General features: G+C 42.9%; 2 protein-coding genes across 8 annotated transcripts in view; one reads left to right on the top strand and one right to left on the bottom strand.

Annotated features, from left to right (window-relative positions):
• LOC122714964 (regulator of G-protein signaling 17-like) overlaps window positions 1-3,159 on the bottom strand; it is a 16,314-nt gene extending 13,155 nt beyond the window's left edge. For all 3 annotated transcript variants that reach the window (XM_043936780.1, XM_043936778.1, XM_043936781.1), the window contains exon 1: window positions 1,301-3,159. In XM_043936780.1, coding sequence (XP_043792715.1) covers window positions 1,301-1,309 — 9 coding nt within the window. In that variant the 5' untranslated portion in view covers window positions 1,310-3,159. The remainder of the gene's footprint in view (window positions 1-1,300) is intronic.
• Window positions 3,160-7,947: 4,788 nt separating this feature from the next.
• Window positions 7,948-25,338, top strand: LOC122714780 (zinc finger protein 888). Of its 5 annotated transcripts, none has more exons than XM_043936438.1 (8): window positions 7,948-8,040; window positions 14,573-14,727; window positions 15,335-15,520; window positions 17,387-17,691; window positions 18,599-19,212; window positions 19,873-20,184; window positions 21,634-21,738; window positions 23,010-25,338. In XM_043936438.1, the coding sequence occupies exons 2-8, from the start codon at window positions 14,628-14,630 to the stop codon at window positions 23,920-23,922; spliced, it is 2,535 nt and encodes an 844-aa protein (XP_043792373.1). In that variant the 5' UTR covers window positions 7,948-8,040; window positions 14,573-14,627; the 3' UTR covers window positions 23,923-25,338. The 5 variants fall into 5 exon arrangements, with proteins under 5 accessions (XP_043792373.1, XP_043792374.1, XP_043792372.1 ...); XM_043936439.1 differs by having other exon boundaries at window positions 7,960-9,144; window positions 14,577-14,727; XM_043936437.1 differs by having other exon boundaries at window positions 7,964-9,144.
• Window positions 25,339-26,408: the final 1,070 nt, after the last annotated feature.

Here is a 26,408-nt window from a genome sequence, read left to right as displayed (position 1 = left end):
AAAAAAAAAAAAAAAAAAAAAAAAAAAAAAAAAATTACAAATTCAACGCGAAGACGATAAGATAAAAGTTTCATGAGAGGTTGGTATGAAAAGCATGTCACGGATACAGGATGACTGAGCAATCACCGGCTACTATTGGAAGATTGCCCAAAAGTGCATTCGCACAATGTTTACATGCTCTGAAAGATACGAAAACATTTCGACTCGAAAAGATTGCCGCGAAAAGAAGAGAAGAAAGAATTTTTCCTTCCACTCTCTATTTTTAAATATCACATTTTTCAAACATAATTCTTGAAAATCACTCGTACGATAACGATAAATAAATAAATACATCTTGTATACGTATCATCATCGTCATCGAGTGATTCGAAAACGTATCGAAAACGTCGTGATAATCGTCGTGATTGATGAAGAATCGATCCCATTAAAGCACGTGGACTCGATGGAGCAACGAGATATTCTAAATTTCATCTCTTCGTAATATTCTATTTCTAACATCCTTGAATCTACAATTTATTTATCGGAGAAATTTCTTTAAAAAAAAAATTTACCAAAATTGCCGATAGATCCGGTCGACGTTGCTCCATAATTTGTTCAAATCATTCGAAAGATTTCTCCGATAAAAGATTAATTAAACAACGAAATTCAAGTAACGAAATTTTCGATCCGTGTCGAGGATACCACGAAGAGTTAAGTGTACTTTATCTCAATGCTTAAACCCGTGACCTAGATTCCAATTATTTCCACAACTGGAGACCACTCGCGAGCATTTCTCAAATAAATTTCCCTCTACCTTCTTCGAAGCCACAATAGCAATATCCATCAAACTATACTCTCCAAACAACGCGATACCCCACCAAGATCCGCGAGAGAACGGATTTCCTGGTTTCGGCGCGTGTATCAGCTAACGACGAATCATTCAGACCGAATATAAATCCCGTTTGGATCAACAGGCTCGACACAATCCGCCTAACCTAAATCCTCTCTCTCTCTCTCTCTTCGATGCTCGACGTTTTCCAGCTGTTATATGAACCACCATCATCCCTACCAAGAAACCAATCCCTCTTCCCGCATTTCTCATTCTTCCAAGTTTTCGCGAGAGATCGACGGATAATCAAATGTAAAAGTAAACGCAAAGAGAGAGAGAAAGAGAGAGAGAAACAGACGAAGAAAAAGCACGAAAAAGCAGCGTGAAGAGCGAGAGAGAAAAAAGAGAGAGAGAGAGAGAGAGAGACGCGAGGTCTGGCTCGCATCTCAACCATCGACAGGGCAACTCTCAATCGATATCGCATCGCCTCACCTCTATCATGTTCCATGCGCCCGAAAGCGAGTCCAGCTCGCTTCCCGCGTTCCTGCGATCTCAGCCTTAGGGACGTTCGCTCGGCCGAGGCCGCGACCAAAGCACGCGTTAATCCGACCGTGATCCTCTCTCCTCTTCGGCTGGCTTCGCCCCGAAGGAGGCGAGACGCGTGGTAATCGACCGCGTTACCCTTATCCCGGTCCACCCGCGGGACTAAGGCCTCTCCGGGCCTCGCCCGAACCCTGCATGCTCCCACCACGCTCCTCACGGCCCCTCGTCGTCGATTATTATGTTATCACTCCCCCCCCTGCCCACTCTCGCCCCTACCCCTCTTCGCTTTTCACTCTTCCTCGCACGCACTCACGGACGGACACATACGCGCGCAACACCATACACGCACTCGACTGGGGCCGAATTATGCTCGAGGGGCTACAACAGCCGCCCCCTCGAGATCCTCCTCTTCGCAGTCTCTTCCTCCTCGCGTCCGTTCCCTTCAGAGACGATGCCCTCGAGGATGTCCTCGACGATGATGGTGATGGTGGTTGTGGTGGTGGTGGTGGTGGTGGTGGTAGTGGTGGTAGCGGTGGTGGTGGTGGTGGTGGTGGCCTGAACGGTGCTTGAGCAACAACGATCGCTCGAATCGGCGCGCCTCGGTCCACCCACCGGATCGTCCTCGAGCATTATAACAGTACACCACCGCCGGCCATTTCCCGCCCGCTGGCCCCGTCCAGCCGCGCGAGAAACCTCCTCGAAAGGAGAAGATTTTTTTCCCCTCCCCCACACCTTCTCGTCCACCTTCTCGAAACTCGATCACCACCGTGGATGGGACACCACGTTCAACGACACCACGACGACGACGACACCCAACCCCATCCAGCGAGCGGAGCAGCTCCGCCGACCGAGGTGGAGAGCAGCAACCGCCGCGGAGGTGGTAGCCGCGGAGCGCGCAGATCGGCTCGGCACACGACGCGAGAAGGGAAGGCGGATGCGCGACGGTCGATCACACGCCGAGGGAAAAGATAGACTCTCAATGGCGTCCCCTATGGGTGGGCTGTGGCGGTCGAGCCGCTAGCCAACCTCCGCTTAACTTGATCCTGTCCCATGAGGATTTCGTTCCTGTCCATCGACGAACCTCTTCCTCTCTCTCTCTCTCTCTCTCTTCCTCTCTTCCTCTCTCTCTCTCTCTTTTTCCCTCTTTCTCTTCCTCTGCGCGTGAACCAGGCGAACGTCTCTCTTCTTTTCCAACGTCGTTGGTTCGTCGGAGAAAGTTTCGTCGGAGAGCGATATTATATATACATATATATGTATATATATATATGTATATATGTGGATGTACACGACGGGATTGATGAACGAGATTTCCGTCGAGATTCCGTTACTCCCCGGGTCAGTTAGTTCCAGCTCCCAGTTACGTCCAACGGCCACGATCCGACGACGAGTTATGGCGATTATTGGGAGGCGAGGCCAGCAACACGTAAAGAGAGGCAAGGATGAGGTGAGCGAGTGTTCACCGCTGGTCGCGCTCTGCGCCGCTCGTCGCCTCTTTCTGTCGGTGGACGTGGTTCGTGGTCGCGGCGCGAGGTACGTTCGGGCTGTTGCTCGCGTGGGCGGCCAGAACACGGCGCTGTTCTCGCTACGTCGTCCGCTACGTTGACGGAGTATAAATAGGTTTCGTGGCTGCGTTTGAAGGTGGCTGCGTGCAGGGCGCTGGCGCGGCCAGCAGCTAGAAGAGCGCCACCGCCGCCACCGCCGCCGCCTCTGCCCGTCGTCCTCTCTCCGTTCCCGTCGCGACGCCGCTGCCTCGCCGGCTCTCGTCACACGACGACGCCGCCGCCACCACCGCCGCCACCGCCGCCGCCGCCGCCGCCACTCTCGCTCACACTCTTCCACAGATCCCCGTGCACTCTGCGCCTCTGTTGCTCGATCACCGTGTGTCCCAGTTCGCGGCACCCGACGTCGACGTCCGAACAGAGAGGAGAGGGTTAAAGCCGCGCGGTGAAAGCCTCCAAGAGCCTGGTCCGTGCCGGCCACTGAAAGGGCGGCGGAAGCTAGGAGCAACGAGCGGAAGCGAGGGGAGAAGAGGGGCGGGACAGTGTGCGCGGGGGGAGGGAGCAACGACGGCGAGAATCGGACGGAAGAGGGAAACGGGAAGGCATCGCCGTCCGCCCGAACCCAATCACCGTTCTCTAAATAATAATAATAATAATAATAAGTAATCACGCGTCTCCGCTATTTTCTCGAGGAGCCACGTACGAATCGGTTCGCTGATCGTTTCGTTTCGTTTCGTCTCGTCTCGGACGAACCAACGACTGGGTTACACGGAGAGAAACGAGGGAAACGGATAGAATTAGCGAGAGAGAGAGAGAGAAGGGAGAGGAAGGCAGACAGAGAGAAGAGAGAAGAGAGAGAGAGAGAGAGAGAGAGAGAGAAAGAGAGAGAGCAGAGCGCGAACGAGTCGGTGCGCGCTGGTTATTGATTGGCAGAAGTCGAGACCAGAGGGAGAGACGAGCCCACGGCGCTGTCACGTTGGATACCGACCAGCTAACCTGCTAACGTTCCAACCTCTCGAGGATCCTCCTCGTACACACGTACACGGAATATAAGCCGGAACGAATTCCCTTTCGAATCCGAATTCCCTCTCCCTACCCGATAATGAACCGCGATAAGTTTGTTCAACCGGTCGAATCGATTGGCGGCTAACGGGCTCGACCAACGATGTCACTGAACCCGTGCACGCGTGTTCTGTTCATTGATACCGCTCGTGCGAAACTAGACGGAAAACAGACACTCGAGAAGACCCCCACGAGATAACGTCCCACTCGCGGGTCGTCGGTGTGGACGAGCCAAGGGACGAGGAGGAAACGAAGGAGAGGGGGGGGGGGAAAAAAAGGAAAAGAAGAAGAAAGAAAAAGAAAAAAACAGGAAGGGATGACCGAGTTCCTTCGAGCTGGATGGGGGTGTAGGCCAAGGGTGGTTACACTACGTAGCAACCACCACACCACATCGGCCCGAGGCAAGGGACACTTTTTACGCTTCGCACTTTCCCAGCCACTATCACACACATACGCACATAGACACACACACACACACACACACACACTCACGCACACAGAGAAACACTCTACTTCCTTCCAGCCTCTCTCTTCCTTCCTTCTGTCGTCCCTCTTCGTTCCCTTCCCCTTTCCCCCTCAACCCCTCCTCCCCTCCCTGTCCGTCTCTGTCCCACTCAACGGGCCGTCTTTCACCCTAAAGTGTTCGTTTCCACCGTGCAGCGGCGGTGGAAAACGTTCGAGGCGTATCTCACGGCGCGTATGTATCCGACGACGCGATTGCCCTCTTCCTTCTCTCCACCACCACTACCGCTACTACCACCACTACTACTACCCTCGGCAGTTCTCGCGCATACACGGTAGAGAACCACGCATACACGCGCAAACACGTACACACACGCGCGCGCGCGCGAGACGGAGATCGGCCAGAGAGCCGCGAACAGAGCTCTCTGCTGGCTACATACGCCCTCGTTTCTCACCCCCACGATCGGGCCGGGTCTCTGGCGAGAGGTCTACGCGAGAGAGCGGCCCTCGACTTTGTCCCTTTTCCCTTCTCACGCGCTGTTTGAACGGGTTCCTCGCGGCCAATATGGCGGATGACGCGATGCGTTTGCCCACCACTGTCGTTGCCTCCGTCCTCGACGGTCTCAGCGACGCTGACGCGAGGCGCCGCGACGCGGACCTAACCGCCGCGCCACCGCCACGCCGACGCCGACGCAGCCCGGCCGTGTTTCGCTTCGTGCTCGCGACCCTTCGTGCGTGCGAACGACCCGCTGATGGACTCCTTTTCGACTCCTTCTCTCTCGTTCACGAAGACGCGTGTCCTTTCGGTGGTTGGGCGGGGGAGGAGGGGGGAAGGGGGGAGGAAGGGAGGTGGGGAAGGGAGCGGTGTCAATGAGCCTGTGAGAATCCTACGGACGATTTTTATCCGATTATTTCGGGGAATCCCAGTTGAAAGAGTTTCTTTGTGGTTCAACCGTTGAGAGGAGGATCTAACTGGTGAAATAGTACGTAATGATGGATTTAATGGTTTTGAAGGAGAGTCGAGTAAAATATCGAGTGAAAGAGAAGTATAGTGTTAATTGATCATCCTGGGATTTACTTTTTTTTATTCAACAGTTTGGAAGGAGTTGTTGGTGTTGAAATCAGATTTAATATTAGTTTTTTATCTCTTTTAAAGTTTCTTGTTTTTGTAATTTTCTTTTCTTTTCTTTTTAGTAGTTTTATTTTCTCTAAGCCGATTGTTGATCGAAGAGAAGATATTCGCAAGTACGGAAGTTTTATTATGGATGACTGTAACAGGTGCTGTTTCTCTCATAGTTCGTGCGCAACAATACGCATGTGATCTGTTTGAGAATAATAAGCGATGACGCGTACCACGTGCCATACCACGGGATGACGTAAAGCTTTGACGTCGACGAAATGTATTTTACGGTCTTATCGTTTTTGCTCTTGCATTCCTAGAAAACAAGGTTCATTTGGATCTCTTTTTTATTTCTTTCCTTTTTTTTTTTTTTTGGAACGAAGTCTCTTTTCATAAAAATAAATTTGTACAAATAATAACGAAATACGGTTATTTATTCCTTATAAAACGTAAATTTAATAAAAAGATTGTTTCTAAAAAAAAAGTTATTTTCTGTATATTCACAAAAAATAAAATTTTCTATGAGATTAGAGCTTATTGAATTTAATATTTAAACAAAAAAAAAAAATACTTACTTTTGTATATTAATAGTTTTTGGAAATCTAAAATAATTAAAATAACAGGAAATAAATGGATGAAAAGGTGGTAGAGATGAAATATTTATTTTATTACTCCAACGAAATTGGAAACGTAAATATATATTTCTAAATATATTAATCGTCTGTAATAACAATTCTGATTCATAATTAAAAATAATTCGAATTTATTTCGGAAAACTACACTCGTCGAATTCATCCCCAATTTTTCTTATTCGCAAAATTGATCCGAACTCGTATGGTAAAGTTGTACGAATCATTCGCGATCGAAGCTAGTGACATCTGACATCGGAGAACTTAATTTTGCAAAGAAACAATATTATCGATGTAGAAATATCTCTGTTTTCATTCTTATCGATAATAGAGATATCTGTATATCATTTCTCGATATACGTGAAATTAGTATGATATAATTTAAGAAATAATATGCTACTTCTTTCAATTATCCGATTCCTTTGTGTCTTAAAATTAAACTTTTCTTAACGATAAATTCATAAAATTAGCATTTCAAATTAATAGGAAATTTCCTTGCACAATTGTTTTAAATTAGTACTTCTTTTTGCTATAATTTCTGTAAAATCATTATGGAAAATGTAAACTCTTTATTCGAAGAAAGAAAATAATTTTATACTACGATGTTTAAATATGAATTCAAACTGAATTAATTTTTAAAGATCAATAGAATACTCGTGTATTAAATTTTTCTATAAATAGAAAACCCTCCAAAATTCAACTATATCGATATATGTTTTAAACTTGGGTGCTTCGATCTTCCACCCTTTGACCTTTTAATTTTTCCCACTTCCCTACAAAAAAATTCCATTTTAAAAAATAAAAACTTTCGTTCAGTAGAATCATACTCTTTTTTTTCTCATTCCCACTTACCATTTCCAATATCTAATAATCTACGACATCGCGTTTCTTTTTTTTTTTTTTCTTTTTATAAATCGCCCAATCTTTTCTCTGACTGAAAGAGAGGGGAAGAGGAGGAGGGTGGGAGAAAGGGAGGGGGAGGGCATTGAATGAGAAACGGCCAAAAACTTCTCTCGGCCCAAACGAAAAACAACAGCATAACCGTACCCTTGTTTCTGCCAAGGATATACGAGCATTTGGCGATCGACTTCCGTCATCCCCTCGGAAACGTTCTCTCTATCCAACGGTTCCATAAAGCTCGTTCGAAAACACAGGTCTGCGAGAAGACCCAATGTTCCAGATCCTTCCGAGGAAAGGTTCCCTCGGCAAGGACCTCGAAAAGGCCTCCGTAAATTCTCCTCCCACCCCAACGAATCCGCCCCTCGACCGGCAGAGAGACTGCTGCGTCGTGAACACGTGTGCAGGGAGGTTCGGTTCGGCTGGCTGCGTGTGCGTGTAGCAGAAGAAGGAAGAGAGTCCAGGCGGGCAGAGAGTAAAGACCACAGACGCACGCAAACATGCGTGGACGCCTCCACACCGTTCAAAGTAAGCACCAACACGCGTGCAACGATCCGTCGTCGACTCCGACATCATCCTCGTCGTCCTAGACGTTTCTCTGCCTGTGCTGGATATATGCTGCAGAGTGAGAAAGAGAGGGAGAGAGAGGGAGACGGAGACGGAGGCCGAAAGAGGAGGAGGGTGGAGGAGGAGGAGGAGGAGGAGGAGGAGGGTGGGAGGAAGGGTGGGAGGGAGGGGAGGAAACAGGCTCGACTGCTCCCCCTAATACTGCAGGATTGAATGGGCGAGGAGGGTGGTATTGGGTTCCCTCACCCCACTCCCACCACCCACACGCCGCTAGCTCCCAACCCACCCGCACCACCCACTTCTGTCCGCCTGCCACCCCGCCTGCCCACCCACTCGCCACCCGACTGCCGTCGAGGAAACAACCTGCAACCGAACCAGCACAACGTTTCCTCGAACAACGAATTTCCATCGAGGCACGTCCCGAGTTCTCGTCACACCGCCGACAAAACCCAAGTGAGTATTCTCGTGCACGCACACGTATCTTCAACCTCTGGTGTCTTCATCTTTTTTCTCTTTCTTCTTCTTCTTCTTCCTCCTCTCCTTCTCCTTCTCCTTCTTCTTCTTCTTCTTCGTCGTTCTCCTACTCGATGAACTCGTTCGCGCGCGCCTCAATTTTTCCCTTGCACACGGGACCCCCCCATTCCGCGTCTTTCTCTCCTCCTTCCGTTCCCGTCCTTCTTTCTTCCGCTCGTTCCACTCTCAACGAACGACCAATAACCACGGGATCCCGATCTTCCGCAAGCTTTCCTCCTTTTTTTCCTTTTTGTCCCCATCCAGAATTTTTTTCCTCCTCGATGCGCTCTCGATTCTATTCCGCGTTACACGTTACAGTAGCGTGCCACGAATAAATCGAATCGAAACGAATGGACGGAACCCGAGGAGCGACGACGACGATCGATCGAAGAGCAAGAGTGACGACAGAGTGACGTGAGGAGCGTGACGCGAATAGAGCCGCGGAACGTGAGAGGGAACGTGTGTGCGTATCGTGTGTGCATCGCGAGACAAAGTTGTACGGTTATACATGGTCGCCGAGAAGACAGCGTCCTCGCGCAGCCAGCTCGAAAAACTTTGTTCCGAGTGCGTGTATATTCCAACTCCGCACCAGGGGGACGAGGGAACGCGCGTACGACGCTGGCTCGCGCGCGAGTGGATCGTGCTAGTCTCGCGTCACGGTGCACGGTACGCGTACGAGTGAACCGAGAAGAGAATGCATCGCGTGTGCGTGTCCCGCTCGCGCTACGTCGGACTACGTCGATTCTTTCTCGCGTGTGTCCCGTCTATGCGCGCTTCTACGATGGCGCACGATCGTGCAACATCAGAGATCGAACAGACGTTCCCGCAACGTTCTCGCAACGAAGGCCAGAAGAGGAGCGGTGATCCAACCGGGAGGAATTCCTCGATTACGATCGAAATTCAGCTACGCGTCGGTTACGTGTCTCGTCGCGGCTACCGTGTCTTCCAAAGTGCTATACAGACACCGCTGTGTATTTATAAATCGCTGTGTGCGCCCGTATGTACGCGCGCATGCATGGAGGAGTGGCGCGCTCGCCGTCCTTGGTTAGTCGGTAATAATTTCCGGATGAATTTGAATGGCACACTGCGCGCGCCTTCTCTACCCCCACCACTTCTTCTTCTCTCTCCCACCACCTCCCGACGCCCCTCCACGGTCTCACGCTATCTCGATCTCGCTCCGTGCTCCTACTCCCCGAGGTTACTTCTCTCTCTCTCGCTCACCACCTTTTCCTCTTCTTTCTTTTCTTCCACTCTGTTCGTTCCCTCGTTGTATATATATCCTACAGAACTCTCTACCCACCCGCATCTCTCTCCCCACCAAGCTTAGGTTTTCTTCGGAGACAGTGGCGCTCAACCGGCGCAGAGACTCGAACACGAGGCTAGACAAGGCACCCTCGCCATCTGTCGCCTCCGGGACGTGTCCTCGATCGCTCCGGAGGGGAATATTGATTTATTCGTCGCCGGTTTAACCCCTTCCACGCCGCGAGAACGTTCTAACGCCACCACCCCTGTGCGAGCACTGAAACCTGCCCTGCACGCGTGTGTGCCACCTCGTACCAACGAGGATGTATGTATGTACGAGTGGGTAACCTCGGCTAGGGTTCGCCAGAGGTGCACCCCGTCTTTCTCCCTCCTCCTTTGCTCGTTTCTCTTCCTCTCTCTCGCTCCCCCTGCGAGTTTTCCGCTCACGCGGCGGCTCGATCAATACACAGGTCAGCCTTCTTCTTCTTCTTCTTCTTCTTCTTCTTCCTCATTCCGGTCATCCCTGACTGAAAAGTTTGCGTTACGTCGCCGCCAGGATCGAAATCGATCGATCTCTCGTCGGGAGGGTGGGGGATCCAGTTCGATTGACGGTCGACCGCCTCCCACCCCGGAGTCGATCGGTTGACTAACGAGCCGCGTTACGCGTTGCTCACGGATTGATTTCGTTCCCTTCTGGAATGTGTTGCTTCTCGAAAGCGCTACAATACTCTTTGGGTGGTGGGTAATTTATTCGCGCTTCGGGGTGGGGCGATTTATCGGGTTAACAGTCTTTGGTTAATGATCGGAACAACTCTCTCCAATTGTTTGGATTATATATATATATATATGCGTGGATATACGTTGAAAGTAACAATTTCTTTTAACAGTTGATGCACAATTTTGCATCAATGAAATATCTTTTTATTTTTAAAAATGGTTTCGAAAAATTTGTTTATTCTTCGTCGACAATTCGGGCTTAGAATATCGGAAGATACGATCGAAAGATAAAAATTGATAATCCTTTTTTTTTTTTACCGATCGATGGGAAAAATCGATCGGTAAAAGTACAAGTACTCTTAATCGGCGCGAGTGCGCTTAAATAGACATCGGTAAATCGGTAAGGAGGATAACGTTGAAAGTTTGGAGCAGTAGGTGGTAAGTAGTCGTTCTAGCTGTTTGCATTTGGGGAGGAAAAGAGGTCTGTTGAACGTCTGGATTGGTTAAGAACAGTTTTGCTTTCGATAAACCGTGTGGCCGATGGTTTTTTTCCTCCCCTCGAGGTCGAGCTTTTCTACCAAGATTTTTCTGTTTGAAAGTATTTACGCTCCTGTGGGAATCTCAGCGTGGTCGTGCCTTTACAGAAAAGGGGTTTGAATAAGATTGAAGGAGTTGCTCGTGACATCCTTGGTTTCATCGAGCACAATGGGACTCGTCTCGATGAAGAACTGCTCGTCTTTATGCTCGATTGCTTTCAAGCGATCCCTTCCAACGATCGACCTTCCCCTTGTGCTTGAAGGGTGGCAAATAGAATTGGCATCAATCGATCGTGTTTTATCTAATTACGTTCCGCTCTTTTCCACCAGTGACTAGGTAATCGCGTAATTAATACCGACCGATTTCTTTGCGATACTTGGAAAGATTGTTACCTCTTTCATTATCTTTCTTCCTTCTGGATAGTTTAATAAAATTTTCAACCCTTCTATATTCCCTTTATTTCTTTCCAATTTTTTCCCCTCAATTTTTCCTCACCTTTATAAAGAATTGTTATCCTTTGAAGAAGTTGAACCAAAAATTTGAGTGGTGTTTCTTTTCAAACGGAAGAGATGTCGTTCCTGTCGCGTGAATGGAAACGAAGATTTTCGCTTTTGTTCCAGTTCTAAGTGAAAATCAATACCTCTTTTTCGAGTCAACTTTCTAAATTGTGACACTGCTTCAAAGGCGAAAGATTTCCCGGTTCATGAATATTTAACAACCGGTAACACGGAGTCGGATTTTTCAACCCTCCTCGAGTCCTCGGGAAGAAGAGTTTAAGACTGCTCACGTTTGAACGAATTGTAAAGTGGTCTTAACTTCGATCCAGTTTCTCGAGATCCTCGAACCGCGTTCGCAATTGCTCCTCGTTCCTCCTCCATCTATTGCGATTCCTTCCCAAAGGAATGTACCGATACAACGAAATATGCCGAGTTGCTCTCCAATGTTCTTCAAAACCTCTCGAGGATTCCTTTGGAAATTGACATTCAGGGGAGGAGAGAAAAAAAAAAGAAGGAAAGAGGAATATTAAAAATTCTTTTGTATAGGAAATTGAATTTTTCTCCGCAATTCTTTGAAAATTGACAAACACCATTGAGTTCACTTCCTCTCTGTGACGTTAGAAGAACGGAGAAAAGAAGGAATTAAAAAATTCATAGAGACGGTAGTTTCTCTATTCTCTACTTATCTTTCCTTAAAATTCCAAAACAGTTTAGCTTTCCAGGAGACGATAAACATTTTCTAACGTTCCTTTAATATTTCATCTTCCTTAAAAATTTTCAAGAACAAAAACAAAAAAAAAACAATTTTCAAAGATTCACAAAGAATTGCCTTCATAATTATCCTTTATCAAAAAAAAAATTCCCGTTTCAAAATACAGAGCACTCACAGAGGCAAGCGGAATTCATCTCTCGGGAGAGATTCTTGCAAAAAGTAAAGCACCCGTATGGAAGAAGCGTGCATAATAATTATCCCGTATCTTCACGCTTGATTTCTAAGTGGGTCTAATTGAAAATCCGTGACGACGATCACCGCCTTCTAAACGGCCTGTAACAACCTCGATTCTAATTTCATCGTGCCATCTCCACCTCCGGGGAGAGAACTCGTTAACGCTTCCGATACGGAGTTCCGCATTGCCACCGGGTTCCTGTCATCGTGCTGGAACACCAGCCACGATTTCCTGCCTCGCATTAACCCTGTATTTACGTTCGAACGCAGCCAGAATGTCTTTCACTGGAATTGCTATTGTCTCGTTTGCTTTCAACCGACGATCGGTTTCGATGGGTTTACAGTTAATACACATTACCAGACTTGGCACTAGAATTTTCATTTCGCCGTGAAATGGCCATTTATTATTATACATTTCTTCCCATGTTTCGTAATTTTATCTTCGATCTTATCTTCCACGAAAAATATCCTCTTGAATTGTTCTCCTTTGCGTTTTTTATTTTATTACCTCGAAGATAATTTTTAATATCGGAAATATCGACGAAAATATTTTGTTCAAATTTATTTGAAAGGATTATTACAAGATTCTAAATATAAAGTTTTTAATTTTATGAATCGTGGAAAAATGCACGGCTCCTAATCGAATTAGGATTATTCGAATAACTGATGAAAAATTGTCAGGGCTCCATAATAATCTATAACAAATAAGAAAATAAGAGAAAATAAAAGAGAGAAGATTTAATTCATAATTTATTTTTTAGCGAATTTCTGACGAATCTTTATAAATTTTACAAAGTTTTAAAGTCTTTTGATAATCGGGAATTCTATTTTTTTTTTTTTTTGACAAAAATTTGGAAAACGAATTCATGAAATTACGAAACAAATTTTGGAAAATTTGAATGTGAGAAAACTTTAATTAGAAACTTGTTGCAAGAGAAAGTGTATCAGAATGAAATATTATTCGTAACATCGTATTATTAATTGCATAACCCGATGCAGCATTACAAAGCATTTTTCTATGTGGTTTGAGCACCAATCACACTGGTTCCATTTGTTCACGACGTTTTCCGATAGAATGAATCGATTTTTCAAGTGCACCAAAATAGAAAGTAGCTTTGCAACAAGATGTTTTTTAATCGCTTTGCAGCTGAATATATACAAGATAAGAAGGTAGGGGAACGAGGTAGATTTTCTAAAAAAAAAAAAAAAAAAAAGAAAAAATGTATCACGTGAATTTAGCTCGATGTAAAAATTGTTCAATATAACTTTGTTGCTGCAACTTTTTCTTTTTTTTTTAAATTTTCTATGTTTTACATTCTTTCAAATGAGAAGATATAAATACTTTATTTGTCGATTAAAAAGATTATATTGGTCAACGTAAATAAATATTTAGCGAAGAATAATTTTTAGATTTAATTCGAAAAAATTGCTCGTTTTTAATTTGTCGTTTTGATTTTAAACAGAGAAAGAATGTTTAAAAAATGGATGTCCGAAATATCCGATCATCGAATGTCGTATCTTTACTTTTTTTTTTTCGAATTTTTTTGAAAAATTGAATGCTGATGAGAAACGATATTTCATACGTCATCCTCGAACACTTCCATAAATCCACTGAGCAAATCGATGATACGTCTCCACTTAGCATGAAGAACGACTCTATTCAAACTGTATTTACCAACCAGTTTACCCGGTAAAGCACTCCATTCACGAACCGATATTTTCGATGAAAATTCCAAATTTTCCTTTTAACTTTGTTTTCTCTCTCAACAATTATAAAAACCATCCATTTTTATTTTTTGCATACGGAAATATCTTTTTACAAACAATATTATTATTGAATAAAAATTATGAAAAAAATTTGAATAAAAATCATTTTAAAAATAATTCTTATTTCGTTTCTAATTTTCTTTACAGAACAGTAGTAGAAACGTATAAAGATGAAATCTCATTTAAAATGAATTTGAAATGAATTTCCGCCTTCAAAATTTTTCTACGCGAAATAAAAGAATTATGAAAATATTTCAATTTCTAGTCTTAAATGACTCACGCCGCGTGACACACAAAACGCTCTCACAGAAAAACACGTGTTAAAATATTTGCCAAATTATCCTCCTTTCCCCTCAAACACTGAAATATCTCCATCGTTTATGCAAATGGGCCACTTAAGCCGGTCAGCGTAAAGTTAAGTCGCGTGGATTAAGGGAAGCGCCTCGACAAGATTTAATTAAGCTTCGATGAGCCAATTAGACCTCATCGTCGTCGATCCACCCTTCATGAAACGATTCCTAAAAAAAACAAAAAAGAAAATAAAAAAAGGAACCCCCCCCCCCCCCCTCCCCAACCCCTCGTAAACGAGCGGAAAAGAAAGAGAGTGGAAGGAAAGAAATAACGGTGGTCGAAAGTTGACCTGTTGTTGTCAGAAATACGGGGAAAGAGAGTGAAAATGTTTTTGAAAAGAAAGGGAGAAATGCATTTTTCGTCCGTGATTATTAGTTACAATCCGACTTACCCGCCGACTCATTTCGGTTCCCAGGTAGACGTGGGTTTATTCTTCCGAGGATAGTGGGTGACCGACGAGGGCTCGGAAGATGGAGGGTAGCGGCACGGGAATTAGCAGGCTCGACTGCTACGAGGATATGTTTAAAGAGATAACCAGGAAATTGTACGGCGAGGATCCCGATCACAGAAGTGAGTGAATTAATTTGCAGCGAAATGTTTTTTTTTTTTTTTTTTTTTTTTTTCTTTTTTCTTTTATGAGAAAGGAAAGAAGAGCTGATCAAATTGATTATAAAGTATATATCTCGAAAAGTATGCCGACAAACCGGATAGAAAAATGATAAATTCTTATATCCGTCTCTCTTTCTTTTTTGCACGAATATTTCGTGAAATATGGATTGAAGCAACGTTCCGTAAATTATTTAACATTTACTCGACTCGCTTTTTCGAAACCATTTTCAATGATGGTTAAAAATTATAAAAAAAAAAAAAAAAAAAAAAAAATAGAACATCTTGTACGTAAAAGTTTGATTCACATTTTATACACGTTATTACGGCAGTTAAAAGCTAATATACGAACGAAGTAATTACGAAGTATGAATATTAACCAGACTGTGATAAATAATTTCTACACCACTTTAAACGATATAATGATGCTCTTTCTGCCTCGCGTAACGAAACATTATTTTATATATATACGGAAAAGCAATGGCATCCGTGTGGAAAACACGCTCGCCATGGTATACACGAAAATGAAATTTCACGGTGGAACGAAACTTAGCTAGTTCGTTTATCGTAGCCTCGAGCGTTCAGAACGAGTTTGAGACTTCCGTTTCGTACAAGACCGAGGAGGACACCGGAAACGGGACCGATGGTAGCGACGACGGGAACTGGACTTGCGAGGAGGAACCATTGAAAGGAACCGATGGAAGTCGTATTGCTGCTTATCACGCTGGAAAAGCAACATGGAGGTGTTATGAATGCGGTTCGTATCATATTTATTATGATTTTTTTATCGATCGACTCGAGGCTTTTAAGGCTCGAGTTTAATTTTTAACCACGATCCTATATGTTCGAATTCAATGCAAGAAAAATCGACGTTTAAATCGTTGTTTAAATTATACGAATTCGAGAAACTTTGGGATGATTCATAAAAGGAGTTGGTTTGATTATCGTCCAAGTATAACGAACACGAATACGAATATTCTTTTACAATGTTTACTTGAATTGTTTTAATCGAAATCGACTTAGTCACCTTGCCGTTATTTATATTTTTTCGATTCAATTTTGATTATTTTAAATATAATTAAAATCGAACACAACTGTCCGTTTTCCCGTGTTTACTAAGCTAAATGTCGTTCGCCGATCTCGTCGATAAACAAAAAAATTGAATCATCTTGTTTATATAAATATGTGTAACGTGTAAACGGCATTGCGTTACGAAAATTTGTCGAAACCGTATTGAACCGCCGTCTCCGATAAAATTGTTTCCGTTCAGATTTCTCTGAATTTTTCGCCGAATCATGTAAGCGTAAAAAGTAAGTAAAAATCTTTACGTTACGTTGTAATTACGAATCGCATTGTTGAAAAAAATTTTAAATAATAATAATGATATAATAATATAAAATATAATAAGTAAACACGAAGGAAAACTGAAAAAACAATTAAACGCGAAAAACAGTTAAACAGTTCAATGTTAAGTCGGTAAAATTTCTTTCGAACAAAAGAAGTAGCTTTTATTACCCCTGAGACAGCATTTTCCCGGTAATTTTCAAGCTTTTATTACCTTGTTGTGCCATGCAAATGCAAATTCTCGTGTGAAATAATACCTCTCCAATACTTTCTACCACCTTTCTCCGTCCTTGCGTGCAGACATGCTTCGTCCCTAATATCCTTAAGCTCGTTCATTATCGGCTTTGTGTCCACCGAGTGTCACGTTTGACGACGCTATCGAGGGATCGTCCCATGTTTCTACGCGAATTTCATTAGCTTAAGGAGAGTTTCACACTGATATCGTTTCGTCGTGTATCAATTCGAAAATTAATATCTATAATAAAGATTTCGTCCTTTTGCCTCGTTATTTTTTTTATATTAATTTTAATTATTCGCGGTCCTTGTCGATTTCTGATTTTGGTATATATATATATATATCGTAGAGAAGAAAATTTTAAACAACTTTTTCTTTTATCTATCGCCTTAATTTTCGATATATTTGCTTGTGCTACGGATGAATTTTCTCTTACACGTTATATATGCCTGCGGTCCAAGCCTGCAATCACAATTTATTTATTATTTCTAGAAATACCGTTGAAACGAGTAAAATCCAAAATTTATAGAAAAAAAAGTCTACATTATTCATTACATTGGGGTTAAAATATTTCAACCCTAATGTCGATCTTGGAAAATATAAAATATAAAATTGTTTGAAATTTATTAATAAAAATCGAAATTATATCATAACAACGATACAGATTCGAATTTTTTTTTTTAAATCTTTAATTTTTCCATTTATTTCCAAAAGATTTTTAATATATTCAGAAGATTGGTAGCTTTGCAATATTTGTAATATTTGTTGAAAAATAAAGTCTTTCTGACTTAGTAAGTTTAACAAAGTAAATAATCCGTAGAAGCAATAAACAACTAGGTAGGTAGACGGGAGGAATGGGGAGGGGGAAGGGGAGGGGAAGGGGGTCACAGGTATACACAGCGTTGAAGTAATAACACCGTAAGTACTGTAAGTATAATATACTTCTGGCCAAATCAGGGGCCATCTTTTCCCCCGCCATCCCCATCTTTCCCCATAAATTTTCAGGCTTTTGTGAAAATTGACGAATAGCATTTGACGAAGCAGGGGACGTGATGGGTGGTGGGCCTCGCGACGTTGCAGAACATTTCATGGAACTTCATTCATCGAGGATCCTCGCTGACGAAAGGAACAGACATCACTCGCCGCGCAAAGACTATTTGCAGACAGAGTTGAAAGTGGAAGACGTGATATCTTATTTGGAGAGGTTGCGAGAAAGGGCAGAAAGAAGCGCTCCTCCGTCAAGAAGAACTCAAGAAACGCAGACAGTGCCCGCAGCTTTGCTACCGGTACCTTCCACCTTCCTGTTGCAAGAATTGCCATCCGCTCCTGCACCTCAACACTTGCACCAGGTAAATCATCAGGTCCCAAACTTTAACTCTTAAACGGTGATATTTGCACGCTTTTCGTGGTGAACATTGTTGTTAATTTTCGTGAAAATATTCTTCCAAACGAAGATTATTTAAAAAAAAAAACGTGATTATTTTATATGAAATATTTTACGTGAAATATTGTCGTTCGACGAAGACGATTGTGGATTAAATTGAAAAAAAAAAAAAAAAGAAACAGTGATTGATTACGTTTTTATTTTTTTTTTTTTAAATTTTTTTCATTTTTTCCATATTACGTGCGGGTACTTATTTTCAAATTGTGGATTTGTGCTTTATATATCGAGACTTGCCTCGCGAGTGATACATTTAATCCATTTTCGAACAAATTAAATTATCAATCCATCAAATTGCAAGTGATATTTATAAACAGCGAGATACATTTTTTTTAATCTTAATAATTCCAATTTTAACATTTTATTTTCGTAAAAACTTTTACGAAAGTGATACATTTCATCCATTTTCGAACAAATTATCAATCCATCAACTTACAAGTGATATTTATAAATAGTGATTTTATAATAATAGAGATAGATTTTTTAATCTTAATAATTCCAATTTTAACATTTTATTTTCGTAAAACTTTTACGAACACCAATCCAATCGAATCGATATCCCTTGGAATTTTATTCCGATTTTCCGGTCCTGGTCATTCACTTCCGACACGCGTCAAGCCCATCAATCGTCCTTCTTCCTTTCCCTCCAAGGATTCCATTCAACCGTTCAACCTGAAACAGAAAACTATCCTATTGTTAGAAAACGATCATTAAGATAATCATGAAACCCATTGAAATCTTTTGAGAAGGGAAGCGAAAGAAGAAAAAATTAAAAAGAAAGAAAAAAAAAAAAAAACCGAAAAATCGCTTCACAGAACGCCACAACAATGACACCTACGTCGGCATCGGTATCGGCGAGCGGAAAGCGTTACACCTGTCCGTATTGCCCGTACGGAACGGATCGCCGGGATCTGTACACGAGACACGAGAACATCCACCGCGAGGAGAAGCCGTTCCACTGTTACATATGTTACAAACCGTTCAATCGCGCCGACCACGTGAAGAAACACTTCTTGAGGATGCACCGGGAGCACGGATACGAGTTGTCCAGGATACGGAGACCGGCGGGATCGACGGCGCCCAAGCCCCTTCAGCAAGAGTCCGGAACGGGGAGCGGCGCAAGCACGAGCGCGAACGGACAGCAACAGCAACAGCAACAGCAGCAGCCGCAGCAGCAGCCGCAGCCGCAGCAGCAGCCGCAGCCGCAGCACGCGACTTATTCAGGGTTTAATACCAGCAAGAGTTACCAGTTGCAGCCGAGTTCTGCCGCTGCGGTCGCCGCGATTTACCAAGGAACGTCGATGCCTGCCCCAGGCATCATGCAACCGGATGCCGCGAGTTGCAGTGCTACAGGGAGGAGGGTGCAGAACGGGGGCTGCAACAGCAAGAGCCATCTCAAGGGAGGATCGAAAGGGGCCCAGGAGCGGAGGTGAGCCAATTCTTTGTAACTGCGAAGTGAAATTACGTTTAAACGAGAGTTAAGTTGAGTTAACCCTTTGCTCTTCAACGGTGACTCTCGGTCACCACTCGAGTTAATGCCGTAACTCCAGTGTTCACTCTTCGGCACTATTGGGATTTTGTTGCGGCGACAATATTTATTTATGTTTGATTTTTTTAAAATATATTCACAAATAGGTTCCTAAGCTCTTTACGTATAATCTTATCTTATGAGTAGTTATCTTATGGTAATCTTATGAGGCCACACCGAACGCACCGAACGCGCGTCTGAGTCTGTTGGTTCGATCGAGCGAAACAGGAGTGCAAAGGATTAAGTTAAATTAAGGGAGAGTAGTCGTTTGCAAATTTATATATATATATGTATATTTTTATAGATAAGTTGGAATGGATTGGAAAATTAGATAGGATAATAACGTATTATATCAAGGATCAAGATAAAAAAGAAATTATTTGTTTCTTAATTTCAAATTTCAAATTTATCAGTCTGTCGATTATTACTATATATATATATTTTTTTGATAAATTTTTAAGGGGCGTACATCGATGTTGTTGGAGAACGTCGAGTTTGAAAATAGTTTAATTTGGAATGGTTGTTGGGATCGAGTCGGTTAATACGGTTACAAATTTTCAGGTACACCTGCTGCTATTGTTCTTGGAGTGGCGTAGACAACTGGTGCCTTAAACGGCACTTGAACACGCATCTGAAACCGTTCGCGTGCACCTTGTGCGAGTACAAGGCCGCACGCGCCGAGCGACTAGCCACCCACGTGTTGAAGGTGCACAACAGACGACAATGCTCAAGATGCTCGTTCCTTGGCGAAGATGCGGCACAGCTTCAGATGCACCAGCTGCATGTGCATCGCGTCAGCAGTGCCAACGCACCCGCGTCCTCCACGGCCCAAGCTGCTCCACCACCGACCAATCGTCATCAGCAACCTTTACAGTAAGCGTCTTGTTAATTTATCGATCTCATAGATTTCTCTCTCTGAAACAGAAATTCCATAGGAATTGTATAATAACGATATTCTCAAAAAGTTTCAAAAAGTTATTCGTCAAATGTTGAGAAAATTGAATCGAACGCTTTCCTCCCTCTCCTAGTTGCACGCGTCAGTTTGATCTTTAAAATGTTCGATACAATCCTCAGATAAGTTAAGTAATTTATTAGGATTTAAATCAAAAAAATTTCTCTTTAATTCTCACATTCTTTTTCTAGCGTGTAAAACGCGTTTCTCACTCAGTTAAACAATTTGTACGCAATTGTTCCGGGCGTGGAACCAATTCAAACTACACTCTGCCCAACGAGCTCGTTCCTTTTTTTCATCTTCCGATTCATTTCATTCCAATTGGCTTGCAAACCGTGTCGAACGACACGGAAAACGTATAACTCGAGCAACCCGCTTAACTTGGAAAATTCGGCCAACAACATTTCTCGCGCAACATTTTTCTTCACGCTCCGTTGACCGAGCGCCGGAGAAAGAGAGCTTTCCACCCCGTGTCCCAAAACTCGACGAATTCGAGCGGACTCGAGCGTGTGTGTATGTGTTTAGCTCGGTGGTTCGACACGGCCGGGAGTCGTGCGGCAATCGGGAAAATTCATTAAATACGATTTAATTGGAAGTCGATCGGACGCGATTAATCCACGCTCCCGTTACTTTTTCGGTCGCGTTACCCCGGGGCAAACAAGTGTGTAACGAGCGGATTTAAATTTCGTACGGTCACTCCCTGCCCGGTGTTTCCTCCCGCTCGTTAACCACGTCTTTGAGCCCATCGACCGCATCGCCGAATTTCGAAGGGAAACTTCGAACGCGTTTAACCAATTAATCCCATTTTCGTCGATCCGTTCGTCGAAGGGAAATTTTGTTTATCGGCTCGTGTTTACCATCGAAAACCATTTGTAGATCCCCGTTACAAAGCAAATATTTGTTATTAACAATTTCTTCCCTCCAACCTCTTTGGCCTGCTTCATTATTTATTTATTTTCGCGTGTGTACATATCGTATCGTGGTACACGCGATGTTGTAATTTGGGAGAATTGGATATTAAAATTAGGGTAAATTTTCCCCGTCTCTGAAAAAATCTTCTTCCAAATACCATACTTTTCTCCAACAAATGGTATAATTTTAATTCACTCACAATCTTCTCGTTAATAAAATTTGGATGTTATCCTGGATTCTTTTCTGTATATTCAGAGAATCGAATTAAAATTTGAAATTCGAGATGAAGTTAAAAAGTTATCGAGGCTTCAATCCGACTCTTTCTTTCTTTTCGTTATATCATACTTCACAGATGAAATATTTTTTCTTTCATTCATTCGTGATTCATACGTAATGTCCCATAGAGGGATAATAAACCACGAGGCTGGATGATTTATCGTTAATTATCGAATTTACAGTCCCGCGGGAGGAGGCCGACCACCACCTGGTCCGCCAGTTTTTCCAGCCCCAGCACCGGCCATAGCACCTGCTACCACCGTGATACCACCGACAACGATACTCGGGTAAGCACATCCGCTGACCTCGTCGTTCCCATGCTCTCCTATTAGCTGTATTTATTCATTTTTCCCCTCCCCCCTCCCCTTCCCCCCTTTCTCCGTACAAAATGCGAATCACACAATTGCGCACAACGATCGGCGAACGCTAATTTTGCTCGTAAATTAGCATTTCGTTCGCTCGTTTTGTCCCCCCGGACGGCAAATCGGGAACACTAGCTAGCGATTTTGATGTTTTATCGAGGATCCAGGCGTTATATACATGTATACATATATATATATTCAAGATATTTTATATTCCATTATTTCGTATACCCTAGATCCTCGAACGAAACTGTAAATGTCCATTGTGCGAGGAATAATTTGAAAATCGATTCGAACGATTCGACTCGATCAAGTTTCTTTGAAAAAAATTTTTTTCTTTTTTTTGGCACAACGGACAATCATTCGTTTCGTTTTGATTTCTTACCATCACCCCCTCCCCGAGGTCACGAAAAAATATCCAATGAGGAGTCGAAGTCGTTAGCGCCGCTTTATGTGCTCTTAAGTTGCGAGTGCGATTCCTGCGCTTGCTTTCTTTTTTTTTTTTTTTTTCTATTTTTTAAACTCCAGCATTGTACACGATCGATGATCGACGTTGTTCGGCGGCAGGTTGTTACGTGCATAATTTTGTTATGTACAAAAAAAAAAAAAAAAACAGAGGGCGACGACGTTAATCCTTTCTCTCTTCTCGATTATTCTCGCCCTCCCGTCGAAGGGAGGAGGAGGGCAAAATTGTTGTAAAACGAAAGAGATGGATCGCAAAACGAGATTTGCACAACCTGCCGCTCCGACACCGCTCTCTCCCGCCCCTCCACCTCTCCGCTTTATGTTACGTTGCAGCGTCATTTTTTGTTCCAACGTTTTCTTTTTTTTTCTATCCGTTCGCGCCGTGTGCACGCTTCGTTTGTTTGCTTTCGGTGTCGCCAGGACCACGTGTGGTATATGTGCACGCTCCTGCGCTTCACTTCCAGTTTGTCTCCGTTTCTTCTCTCGTTGTCACTTGTTTCTTCTCTCTCTCTCTCTCTCTCTCTCTCTCTCTCTCTCTCTCTCTCTCTCTCTCATTCTTTTTCTTCTTAAAAACGAAAAGAAAAGAAAAGAAAAGAAAAGAAAAGAAAAAGATAAAAAGAAAAAAAAGTAAACGTCGTCTCGTCGTCTCGTCGCACGGTCGACGAGCGCTCGTTCGTTGGTAGAAAAATGACGCGAACGTAACTTATGGAACAGTGCCGCGGTGGTTGCAGCCACGAGATGGTAAACTCCCCTGCAACTGCAGCGACAATGGCGTACCCGACCTTGGAGGAGGAGAGGCGGTCGAGCGGTGACGGGCACGGCCACGACCAAGACCAGCGTCGTCGCCATCGTCACGCCAACGACGACGCCAACCACGTCGATCACCGTCGATCAACCGAGATACGGAGCCGCGGCCACGGCTCGTCCCGAGCCGTTTCCGCGTCGTCGTGCCCCGTCGAGCAACAACACGACGTTGTAGTACACGACGACGAACCGTGCACCGGTTGTACCAATCACCACCACAACCACCACCACCACCACCACCATCACCTCACTTCCACTATACTTAATCGTGATTTTGCGCACAGCTACCGAGCCGTTCCCGAAGAGTGCAATGGCCCCTCCTCCCAATCCACGGGGGCCTCCACGTCCTTCGATTGCGTCTGGCCGGTCGAAAACATCGAGAGGAAACCGGGCGTGAGGCAGAGATCGAGGAAGCAGAGCCAGCCGAGGAAGGTGACTTGGAACCAAGACTTCGACGACTCGATCGAAGAATCGGGCGAAGGGGCGGAGGAGCAAGCGAAGAAAGAGGAAAAAGAAGAAGAAGAAAAAGAGAGCCCCGAGGCGTCGAAGAAGTCGCCTGAGAAACAGTTGGACGAGTTGAAGGAACGTTACCGCCTTCAACTTACTAAACGAAATTTGCTCAAGTGTCGGCTCTGCCCCGACGACGCCCCGGCCAGAGGGACCGTCTGCCAACCGTATCACACTAAGGCTTCTCTAACTCTACACAAATTGTGGAGACACGACAAACGCAAGAGGAGCCTGAATACGACCCCCGAGGATCGCCCGTTGTCCCAGGTGTCGTCCTCCATCACGTTGAAGGCGACGGTGTTCACCAACCCTGAATACGTGTACAACAGATAACAGTTGGTCTCGACAGGGATAGACGATCGCGAAGATGGATCTCGAAACGCATTGGTTCTAGATCGGGAGATTCTTTGATCGGGTGGGAGGATGAGAGTGGATGTTTTCATCCAAGTGTGATTTTGCGAGAATTGTGAACGATCAGAGACGATTTTTGTTATTTGGAATGATGTATCTTTTAAAGATATTCTAAGGACTTGTCACAACGAGTCTGAACACCGATGCGGAAAGAGATTTTTTATTGTTTCGTCTAAAGATTTTCTAAAGACTCGTTGTGACTAGTCCTTACTATTAACCAGTGCCTTTCGACATCCAGCTTCCGGCTAATTCAGGGTATATCGAGGTTCTCGATACTAGTTGATCTGTCGCCCCCTCATCAAAGAAAACGCGGGCGAAATGAGATAAATTGTTCGTTCCTTGGGAGTTTCGGTGTTCCTAAAAACCTATAGAATATTGGACCACATCGCCGAAATATTGACTAGAATATTGGACCACGTTGCAGCAAAGGAGAAATATTGGAGAAAAAAAAAAAAAAAAAAAAGAAGAAAAGCGAAAAAACTTTCCTCGTAGCCAACGAAAACAATTTTAGATAGAAAAAAAATTGAATCATCGAAATAGTTAAATGGACAACAGATAGGGACAGAATTTTTTGATTAAAGAAAAAAAGAAACGAGAGGAGATGATTTCATGAGAGAATTGGAACAGCGAAAAAAAGCGTTAGCGTTATATCCGTATAAAAAAGATAATGTAAAATGTATCTTGATTCGAGTTTTGATAATTCAGTCGTGATTCGAACACAGAATTCCTCTCGAGGAATAACGTTTAAAATCATATTTTCATGTGACCGATAAATCGTGTAAATTTAAAAGGTAAAAAAAAAAAAAAGAAAAAGAAAAAAAAAGGAAAAAAATAAAGAAAAAGAAAAAGGGAAAAAAAAAACAAAAAAACAAGAAAACGATGTTAATGTTTGACGATCGTCTCCAATCGATGTCTTGTGCGTTTGTCCATCGTCCGTCTTTGCAATTAAACAATACATAATTAATTCTCGTTTTTTCGATCGATATGGACTTTGTAAACGTAAGGTACAATTTTCTGGATGGACTATTGCAAAGAATACGAAAAGGAAATAGCTAAAGATTGAACCACGTGATTCGCGAAATTTGATGGGTGGCCGAGAGACGAGCATGATTTTTATATAAGAAATATTTGTACAAAATTAATCTCTTGTTTATGTTATTATATGAAATATATTATATCTATTGTATTTGAGCAAAGGACGTGAGAAGCCAGGATAAATGTAGATTTCCAGAGAATGGCGGCTTCATTCTCTGGGATTCTACAATTTCCGGCACGATCCTTTTTTGTCACACGCTCTTTTATTAATACATAAACGAATAAATTTCATTTCATTAATTATTATTTTCTTTTTCAGATATTTTAACTCGTTTCCTTTTTAAATTAAATGTTCCTTTTTAAGTATTACAATCGTAATCTTTAATTGTTTATTATTACGACTTCTTTTCTTAAGTAATTAATTAACATGTTAATATAATACGTTAATATAATTAATTTTATATTATTATTAAATTTCTTAAAGGATATTTTTTGTGAAAGAATTTCTAATGAAAAAGTTATAACCGTGAATAAAATAAAATAAAAATATGTTGAAATCACGATTGTATTTTCAATCTCTTATTTTTTAACATGTATATTTCTAACTATTATAGTAAGTATTATAAATATAAGTAATATATTTATCGTTTCACATTGAATTCTTAATAAAAAAAAAAAAAAAAAAAAAAAAAATACGTACGTATCGAATGTTGATATTTTTATCATTTGATTTTTCAATAAAATTTAGTTTTAATTTTGGCCGCTACTTATGTTGCTATCTCGTTCCATACCCAGTCGGTAACATTGCACATGATTGAAAATGGTAAAAAGAGGTTATGTAACTCCCAAATTCCTATGATCAAAATAAACAAAAAAAACATTACAAAAATCTATTAAACTATCTATCGAAAGCCAAGTCGACTCCATCAAGTCAATTTATTCAATTTCTAAAAAAAACTACATATTACAATCGAATGCTCTAATTTAGAGCAAAGTTTTATTTTCTAGAAACAAGAATTCGTCAGTTTGATCTTCGAATGGTTCAAATATCACTCTGCGTCATTCTGCGTCTCTCGAAAAAAGATTGAAGAGAGCACGCAACGTCGACAACGGTCGATAATTGGATGAAACGCGAAACCGCACCGACTTGGCTCTTTCCTATCGAATAACATTACCTTCGAGTCAACTGCTTTGACACACCACCGATTTCACGTTGGCAATTTCAAACGGGGAAAACGTGCTGAACTCGTAACTTACTACGAGCAAGAAACGTGTGAACTCTCATTGACTCGTTAAGTCGAGAGTATGAAATTTTGATCCGCAGTTCGTTCCAAAAAAATGACGAAATTGAATCGAACAGGTATTATTCTTCT

Source organism: Apis laboriosa, unplaced genomic scaffold (genome assembly GCF_014066325.1).
Source record: "Apis laboriosa isolate Shangri-la unplaced genomic scaffold, ASM1406632v1 scaffold34_cov151, whole genome shotgun sequence".
In the NCBI taxonomy this organism is placed as follows: domain Eukaryota; kingdom Metazoa; phylum Arthropoda; class Insecta; order Hymenoptera; family Apidae; genus Apis; species Apis laboriosa.
This window is presented reverse-complemented; position numbering and strand designations above follow the sequence as displayed.

Bases quoted from the DNA above. Each gene is read 5' to 3' on its own strand.
- LOC122714780 (XM_043936438.1), top strand. From the start codon at position 14,628: ATGGAGGGTAGCGGCACGGGAATTAGCAGGCTCGACTGCTACGAGGAT. The intron at 17,692-18,598 runs GTAAATCATCAG...ATCGCTTCACAG, and splicing joins CACCTCAACACTTGCACCAG to AACGCCACAACAATGACACC. The intron at 20,185-21,633 runs GTAAGCGTCTTG...TCGAATTTACAG, and splicing joins CGTCATCAGCAACCTTTACA to TCCCGCGGGAGGAGGCCGAC.